This window comes from Arachis ipaensis, chromosome B06, assembly GCF_000816755.2.
Source record: "Arachis ipaensis cultivar K30076 chromosome B06, Araip1.1, whole genome shotgun sequence".
NCBI classification, from domain to species: Eukaryota; Viridiplantae; Streptophyta; class Magnoliopsida; order Fabales; family Fabaceae; genus Arachis; species Arachis ipaensis.
Window position 1 is genome coordinate 88,999,167 of NC_029790.2, and position 9,710 is coordinate 89,008,876.

The 9,710-nt window shown below is 40.6% G+C and overlaps 1 protein-coding gene across 1 annotated transcript; it reads right to left on the reverse strand.

Annotated features, from left to right (window-relative positions):
• On the reverse strand, window positions 1,865-7,358 carry LOC107647034 (arp2/3 complex-activating protein rickA-like). Its single transcript, XM_016351166.1, has 2 exons — window positions 7,287-7,358; window positions 1,865-2,731 (listed from the first exon to the last, which is right to left on the reverse strand). Exons 1-2 carry the CDS (start codon window positions 7,356-7,358, stop codon window positions 1,865-1,867), a joined length of 939 nt encoding a protein of 312 aa, XP_016206652.1.

A 9,710-nucleotide genomic window follows, 5' to 3' on the forward strand; every position in this document is an offset into this window, starting at 1 on the left:
CACTGACACAGGCTTCAGAAACTTGGTGGCTGATTTGAAAACCAAGCACTAGTTCACCTCTGTAGAGCACCCACAAGCCAATGGACAGGTAGAAGCCACCAACAAAGTCATATTGGCCGGGTTAAAATGAAGAATACAGGACGCCAAGGGAACTTGGACCGAAGAGTTCCCACAAGTCCTATGGGCATACCGGACAACACCACACTCCACCACCAGAGAATCACCATTCTGACTTGCCTACGGAATGGAGGCAATGATTTCCATGGAAGTAGAAGAAGGATCCCCTAGAGTGATCCTCTACAACAAAGACACCAACTCCCAAGCTCAAAGGGAAGAGCTCGACCTACTTCCAGAAGTCCGAGAAAGGGTTCGGATCAGAGAGGAAGCCCTAAAGCGTCAAATAGCTCTAAGGTATAATCGAAAGGTAATTCAGCGAAGCTTCGCCACCAACGATCTCATCTTAATCCGAAATGACATCGGGGCAGGTCGGTCAGGGGAAGGGAAGCTAGCAGCTAATTGGAAAGGGCCATATCGAGTTACAGAAGTACTAGGAAAAGGCTACTATAAGGTGTCCGACTTCGAAGGGCGAGAGCTACGAAGGTCATGGCATGCCTGTAACCTGAGAAGGTACTATAGCTAGAAAATAGTAAAGATCTTAGGTCAAGGCGCACTCTTTTTTCTAAAAAATGTTTTTTAATGAGGCACCAGGCCGAGATCTAAAATACTGCCCGACCTAGAAGGGTAAGCACTCATATATACACACTTTTATTTATGTTTTATGAAAGTTATCAATTCCTTAAAAAGTTTCCTACCAAGACGCATTAATCTAAGCTCATAAAATGCAAAAATTCATCGCCCGATTACAGAGCAATCGGCAAGGTGAAGCGATATAAGCAAATTAATACAAGAAGTTATAAAAAGTAACCTATAAAAAGTGACCTGACGAGGTCTAACTAAAAATGGGATTACTAAAAATAACTTCAGAAGGCCCAACAGAGAAGTCGGATCACTGAAAGGATCACTGAAAAGGGACAAAAAAAGGGGCCAAAGAAAGGTTAAAAAACTAAGTGCTTAGCTGAAAGGCACAAAGTTTCGAAAAAAGACATTACTTAAAAAACAAAAGCACAAGTCGGAAGAAGGCTAAAAAGTCATCCAAACAAACTATAAAGAAAAGGTTCCCCATAGGAACACTACCTAAAAAGTTGATTGGAATACGACGAAAAGCCAGGACAGTAAAGGCATACAGGTCGACACCAAAAAGGGACGACCTAAAGAGACAAATACAAAAAAGAGCATAGGTAAGAGTCCAAAAAGTCAAAAATCCTAAGGGTCAAAGCGCCTAACCAAAAAGGGTACAAGACTCCTGAAAGGAGATATTACTCAAAAGAAAAAAGCATAAAAAGTCATCCAAACATACTAAAAAAGTTCCACCCGAGAACACTACCTAAAAAGTTGTTTAGAATTCGACTAAAGAGCTTGGACGACAAGTCGCAAAGAAAATACAGCTAAGGTGGCCCGCAAGGGAGACCAAGGCAAACCCCACCTCAAGGGGTGTCAAACCAAGGGAACCCAAAGCGCCTATATAAAGGTTGAAGAACAATCCCCTCCAAACAAAGGTTGAAAAACAAATATAAAGCATATCGTCACAAGCAGAGTTAATATATCATTCAACACAAATTAAAGCATTAAAGACTCAAAGGCTGCCTAAACGGCAGCCCAAGAGTTTAAAGTGTTGTTTTTGAAATAAAGTTGCTAGGAAGCAACTAAATGTCAAAGAGTCAGCCACAGAAACTTACAAAAAAGTTCAACAAAGTCCACAGGTCGGACTATACCAAATACAAAACAAAGCTATAATAAGGAATCATCAAGGATCTAAAGTCGCGTCAGCAGCGGCACCCTTAGGAGAAGGAGGCATGGTCGAGATTGGGGTAGCATTGACAACTCCATCCAGCCCGTTCAGAATCTCCACGTCAGGCTCGGGCTCAGGTGGGACCACCTCGCCAGAAGGAGCTGCAGTAGTGGAAGCTGAGGAAGCCTTAGGTGGTGGCACAAGAGGAGGATCTTCATCTTCATCATCTGGGACAGGCACGATCTTGCCATCCTCCACCACATTGTGCATACTAAGTAAGAAGAAGTCGAGCTCGGGAGCAAGAACACGGACTTGTTCCTTTAGATTTTCATACATCTCGGTCATATTGCTCACCATATGGCCCTGAAGCTCGGCATAATCATCTTGGGCAGATTGAAGCCTCTCCTTAGCCTCCAATAGCTCACCATAGGTCCAAGTATAGCTCTGCTTATACTTCTTAGCATCCTCCTCGGATAGATTAGCAGCTGCCTCTGCCACAGTAGCCCGATCCTTTTCCTTTTCTACATCAAGCTCCAATTCAGCCACCTTGGCATCCAGCTCATCTTTCAAAGTCTTAATCCTATCATATCCAGACTTAGCATCTTCCATAAAAGCTCTGGTAGCATGAACCGGAGACTCCTGGATAACTCGAGATAAGGCCGCACCAATATTGGCCATCCGAATGCTATTGCTCGTTATGAAGTCAAGGTGGTGAAGGATCGAAATGTCGTCCAGAGGGACTTTCCTATGAGGAGCAATCAATTCTGTGGCAAAAGCCACACCATCAAATTCTTTGTCATTAAGGTTATAAGTCCTAACAGTCTTTTGCTTCTTGGGAGGAGGACCAGCAGCAGTAGGAAAAGAGGCAGCACCAGAGGTCGTCTGAGACGGGTCGGACAGAACTGGCCAAACTCTCGGGGTTAGGATAATCTTCCTCGGACCCTAAGACTCAGCCGCCGGCTTCTTTAGAGGCAGCTGTGCCGAAGACCCCTCCCCCGACGTCTTATGTGACAGATTATGGGCCGCCATCACCTTCTTGGTCTTCCGAAAGGACTTCATAGAATCCGAAGATTTAACCATCTCTGAAAAGAAGCCAGGAAAACAATTACATTGTCGGAAGTGGATAAATTCACAAATAAGAATAGAAAACTATATGTAAAGAAAGAGGTCGGATGCTACCTAGCTCAGCACGAAAAAGGGAAGGATCTTCTAAAAACTTCTTAGTATCCAGGTGAGGAGGATCCCCCAATGCTCCTCCAAAACACCCACAAAATCCTGTTCTACCTCATCTAAACTCTCCCAAGAGTATTAGGGCTACATGATCTTTCTGCCACCATAAAGGAAAGGTCGGCTCATCATTCTCATCCAAAAAGAAAGAGCGAACGCCCTCAACAGCTCGGACTTTAAAATAGTAATTTTTAAAGTCACGAAAAGATTCATCAAACATTGAGAACACTTTCTTCCCCTGGGTAGCTCGAAAAGAGATCCAAGAAGCTTTCTTCTTAGCTACTCCAGGTTTGGTCAAAACAAACAGGTAAAGGAAAAGAGACTGGGAAGGATGAACACCCAGTTCTCGACACAGCAACTGAAAAATCTTTATAAAGGCCCAAGAGTTCGGATGAAGTTGCGAAGGGGCCACATTACAGTTCCACAAGAGCTCAGTTTCGAAGGCAGTAAAAGGAATTGTAATATTCATCTGGGAAAAGAAGTAGTCGTAGGCATAAAAGTTTCTCACAGACCCTATGAAAGCGCCTAAGTTTCTCACAGTACTTAGGATCGGCTATAGTAACACACATCAGGACTATGGAGTCTAGCCAATCGGCCATACCAGCAGGGACCTTGGTGGACATTGATGAGTGAATTAGTGTCGATCTAGAATTTCTCAAAATAAGATCACTTCATTGCAAGTATAGCTAAATCAACAACCAACTCTACTCAACATCAAAGTTTAGTATTTTCAATTCAAAACATATAAACCGAGAGTAATTCAACCTCGGGTCGTTCTCCCTAGGATGCAATTGGAAGTGTCATGCTTTTGGTTGTGGAGGCAAAAAGGTTTTTTTTTTTAATTAAAGAACGAAAGATTAAAGAAACTAATAATTAAAGAACTAAGGAATGAGCAAAATTGGGAATTAATGCAAGTAAAGAGAAGATGAGATCAAAACTAGTGAAAATACTATAAATGCAATAAAGAGCCTTGACTTGGGAATGAGTATCCAAAGAATCCTATCATTGCCATAACCACGACTATGGTAATTATGATGAGTCAATCTCGCCTAGTCAACCTCAACCATCGAGGAGTAAGTCAAGCAAGCATAATTGACCTTAATCCATAAGTCTTAGCTAACTTATCAAACTAGTTGATAAAAAGCTAGCGTCAATGGAAACAAGAGTTAACTAACTACCCAAGAATTACCACTAAATGTCGGACATTATGACTCTAGTATCCTAGGAACTCAAACCACAAGCCAAGGTGGGAAAATCTACTCAAAATCTAAGGTTGGCATTTTCACAAACACCTTGTGTGCATAAAAGTAAAACATGGAAAATTGCAAGGAAAAATAACAAACTATCACCAACTATCAATAAAACCAAACATAAATAGGCAATCAAACATAAAGGAAGCATGAAACATTAAATTCATCAATCAAAACTTCAAGAACTCAAAATTGCAATTATAAACAAAGTGCTTGAACTAAAGGAAATGAAAATAAGATAACGTAATTAAAGAGGAATTAAAGAGTACTTACAATTAAAGATGATCAAAATCTAAAATTAAGCTTGCTATAAAATGCTACATGAAGATGGAAATTGAAACCCTAAGAGAGCAATGCTACACTACTCCTACTCCTAGTCCTACTATAAGAAACTATGGAAAATAAAATCTAAGTCCGAATGCCTTCACATGTGTTGATATCTCCTTTATATAGCCTTCCATTTCAGCCTTCCAGCCTTCCAAAATGGGCCAAGAAGCCTCAGAATTCGTGCAGCACGTGTTTCATTAATGCAATCATGTGTAGGGACCTGTGTAGACGCACAGATGTGTGCGTCTGCACACGCGGCTGAAAATTGACCAGTGCGTACGCACAGGTGCGTGCGTACGCACACGTGAAAATTCTCGCTTGTGCGCACGCACACAGGGCTGTGCGCACGCACACTTCGCTGTGTGTGCTTTTCCTTGTTTTCTTCATGTTTTCTCCCTTGTACATACTTTTCTACACTTTTGGCTATCTATTCTTACCTCCAAGGCCTAAAATCACTCACAAACCATATCACGGCATTAAATGACACAAAAGTGGAATTAAAAATCACTAATCTAAGTATTAAAATGCGTGTTTTCACATTTAAGATAAAATCTGGGATCAACACAAAAGTATGCTATTTTGGTGCTTAAGTGTGAGTTCATGTGCTAGAATCCATCCAAATTGAGTCAAAATATACCATCAAATATGGACTCATCAGACATCTCGACAATGTTCTTACGAGAAGACATAAAGCAACTACACCTACAGCAAGAAAAATAAAAGGAGTCACTACCAAAAACAACTCGAACAACAACAGAAAACAAAGGAACAACCAACAAGTAACAAGTATGGCAGCAAAAGGGCACCCTAGGATCCATGCAAAGCAAAGAAATCAAACACCAAAAAACCCAGGGGCACCCTTTGGAGGCAGTACAGATGCGGAAGAAACCTATAGGGAGATCAAAACCCTAGCCTCTTCACCAAAAAGAAAAGGTTCACCTAAAGCGCCTACTTTCCCCCAAACCAAACAGCGAAGACTAAAAGATCGCAACTTCAAAGAAACGTAATCACCAGAAAGCTCTCAAAAAGCCCAGCAAGATCAAAACTTTATACAAAAAAGCATGCAGCAGTAAAGTACAGAGAAGCACGATGATCAAAACGCGTAAGATAAAAAGGCGTGAAGCGAAAGCACCAACCTGCGAAAGAAGCTAAAACGAGCAAAGCAGCGAGCCACGAACAATCTTCACCAAAGATAACGGAAGCTCCAAAAAACCAAGAAAGGAACGATCTTGAGGATGAAGGAAAGGAAGCTTTTTTCACTGAGCAAGAGAAATGCACGAACAAACCAAAAAGCAAACTTCGTGAAAGAAACGAGCTTAGGGGCAAGATCGAAGGACGAAACGAAACAGAAAGGAGAAGGAAACTGAAACTAAGAGCAAAACCTCTTCTTTGATTTCAAACAAAAGTTTAAATAGGGAAAAAATGGCAAAACAAAATGAAAGCCCAATCAATAGGCATTAAAAGCGCGTGCGTATTCCCAAAAAAGTAACCCCTTCAAGAAACAAACGCGGCAATAAAGGAGTGAAAGCAAAAAGCTCTTCGCATTCAAACACAACTCGCAAACAGAAGAACATATTGGACCAAGATGCTTGAGCATGATCTCATGGAAAGGTCTAAGCTCAAGCAGGGGCACTGTTCATACCCTGGGTCGGGCTATGTGATCCGGGTTGGACGAAGACAAGAACGACTAACCTCTTATAAGGTTGGCTCGTCACCGACCTCTTCCCAAAGAGCTCGGCCAAATCGCTATAAGGGTCTAAGCAGGCCCAAAGCAGAAGATCACAGCCCACTTGAAGGTGGCTGGCTAAAAGTTAAGTGGACTCACCCACAAAAAGATAAGAGAAGATAACTAACTTATCTTAAGGGAGGTCACTCCACACTACTATAAATACACTAGAGCACCCAGGTATAACTCATATTCCAATTCTACTAAAAAACCTGCCTGAAGCCCGTGCTAACTTAAGCATCGGAGTCTCTTGTAGGTACTACCACCCTTCGGTGACCAAGGATCAGCAGCATCTCCAGATCCTGCAAGTCGGACCCAACAGCTCCGATCACACCCGAAGATCTCATCCGAGATCGACCTTCAGTTTCAGGTAACCCTCGGAACAACAAGTTATAATCAAAATTGCAAAAACAAATCAAGTAAACAAAGATGATTCAGAACAATAAACTAATAGTAAAAAAACATGCAATTAAATAAAATTCCTTAAAAGGAGAGCCAAAAATATACTTAAACTATAACAAATAAAGTCTTAAAAAAAGTGCACAATCCGGGGAGTCAAATATAAACAATGTAAAATAAAAAAACAAAAAGAGGCAGGAGCGGCTTCATTAGGATAAGAGGTCTTGCTAATTGGAGCAGGGGTAGAAGAAAAAGTTTTAGGATCGTCCAGCTTGGACTCCTCAAGGATAAGGATGATTTGACCATCGATCACGGCCACGACCTTGTCAAGATCCATGATCGAGATATCGTCCTCAGAAGCCAAGACTTGAAATTGGGGTCTTTAACTTATCCATAGTATCATCCAGGCCTTCACAAATGCATATTCCAAGTCTTTGTAATTCTGTTTCATCTTCTTGAGCACCTTTTCCAATTTGAGTTTTTCGCTGAAAACTCGGACGTAACTCACCTCGGCCTTCTTTTTAGCGGTCAATGCTGGCTCATAATCAATGTCTGCCTGCTTCACCATTCCCCTCAGCATGGTGATAAACCACTATTTTATGGTTTATCTTGTGTTGATTTGAGTGGTTTTTATCAATTCTTTGCTCACTTATTCATATAATTTGCACGGTTTTACAAATCCTTCATAATTCTGTGATATAATTAAAAATATGTTTCTTGGGCTTTTAAACTGTCAATTTTAATTATCCTTTATTACCATTCGATGCCGTGATCTATGTGTTAAGTATTTTCAGGCTTTATAGGGCAGGAATGGCTTGGAGGTTGGAAAGGAAACATGCAAAAGTGGAAGGAACGCGAGAAAATAAAGTTTTGAGAAGCTAGCAGCGATGCGTACGCATGGGCGATGCGTACGCGTGACAAGGAATTTCGCCAAATGACGCGTACAAGTGACTTACGCGTACGCGTGACAGAGCCACATGATGGACATATCAGAAAGCGCTGGGAGCGATTTTGGACTGAGTTTTGGTCTAGTTTTCGACCCAGAAAACACAGATTAGAGGCTGCAGAATGGGGGAATCAAACATTCATTCATTCACACAACATTAATTCACAATTTAGGTTTTAGATGTAGTTTTTAGAAAGAGAGGCTCTTTCCTCTCTCTAGGTTTAGGATTTCTCTTAGTTTTAGGTTTATTTCTTCTCAATTCCAGGTTCAATGTTCCTTTAATTTAGTTTCTCTTCTACCTTTAATTGTCTTAGCGTTCTAGTTTATTTATCTTTCCAATTGAATTTATGAACTTTTCATGTTAGATTTGATTTTCCCATTTAATGCAATTTGAGGTATTTCATATTTATGATTGTTTTCTTCAATTTATGTTATTGATGCTTTCAATTGGTTGTTTGGATTTTATTATCTCTTATTAGTTCTCTATGTTCTTATGTTATGCCTTCTAAGTGTTTGATAAAATGCTTGGGAGGGTTTTAAGTTAGATTTTTATATTCTTGTCTTTGGTTGAGTGATTGGAGACTCTTGAGTTATCAAACTCCTTTGTTGATCGATAATTGAAAGTTGCTGGTTGATTTGGATCCCTTTAAAGCTAGTCTTTCCTTAGGAGTTGACTAGGATTTGAGGAATCAAATTGATTAGTCCACTTGACTTTCCTTCATTGTTAGAGGTTAACTAAGAGGGAGCAATGAACAATTCTCATCACAATTGATAAGGATAACTAGGATAGGACTTCTAATTTTCAGACCTTGCCAAGAGTTTTCTTAGTTATTAATTTACTTTCTTGCCATTTTATTTCCTTGTTCCTTATTTCAAAAACCCCAAAAAGATAATCCACAACCAATAATAACTACACCTCCTTGCAATTCCTTGAGAGATGACCCGAGGTTTAAATACTTCGGTTATTAATTTTATTGGGTTTGCTTTAGTGGCAACCAAATTTTTGTATGAAAGGATTATTGTTGGTTTAGAAACTATACTTTCAACGAGATATTATTGTGAATTCTTTACTAGCAAAAATCCGTTCATCAAAATGGCGCCTTTGTTGGGGATTTGCAAACGTGTGCCTTATTATTGGTTATTGTAAATATTTACTTTTTGCTTGTTTGTTAGTTTTAGGACTTAGCTGCTTATTTTTATTAGTTTTTACTTTTATTTGCTACTATGAATTCTCACCCCTTCGGCTATGAGTTTAGTTCAAATTATGTTGCAGGGAATGGACGCTATAATGAGAACATGCATCAAAGTCGGAACAATCAAAGATGGGAGGAGCCACAAGGATTTGATCAACCCTTTCGGCAACAACCTCCTCCAAGGTACCATGGGCAACGACCATTCTACGATGCATCCCAAGACAATAGTTATGGTGGACCCTTTCGTGACAACCAACCTCCACCAAATTACTATGGTCAAGAGCCATTCTAGGGTACATACCAAGATGATGGATATGGTGGACCCCCTTGTAGTTACCAACGAGCCCTGCCATATGCCTATGAACCCCCTCCTCAACATAACTTTGAACTACCATACTCACAAGCCACCTACAACTATTCACCTCCTTATGACCCTAACCTTTATCCACCCAACCAACCACCATATGAACCGTATAAACCATACATAGACCCATCCCTATTCCAACACAATTACCCCCAAGAACCACCACCTCAATATTCACCATCTCCATACCCTTACCAAGAAGAACCACCTTCCTATTATGAACCCTTTCTCCAAAATAATGAACCCTCCTATCCACCCCAACCTCCACTGGATGACAACATCCTTAATATTATTCGCCAAAGGCAATTAGAGCTTCAAACCACACTTACCTTTGCTTTCACTGGTCTAACCTCTACTATCCAAGATTTCATATCCCGTGTGGATGCATCAATCCAAGAGCAACATGATCCCCATTATGCTATTGACACG

Coding starts and splice junctions, on each gene's coding strand:
- LOC107647034 (XM_016351166.1), bottom strand. CDS start 7,358: ATGCTGAGGGGAATGGTGAAGCAGGCAGACATTGATTATGAGCCAGCA. Junction 2,732..7,286: donor CCGCTAAAAAGAAGGCCGAG/GTGAGTTACGTC, acceptor GACCCGTCTCAG/ACGACCTCTGGTGCTGCCTC.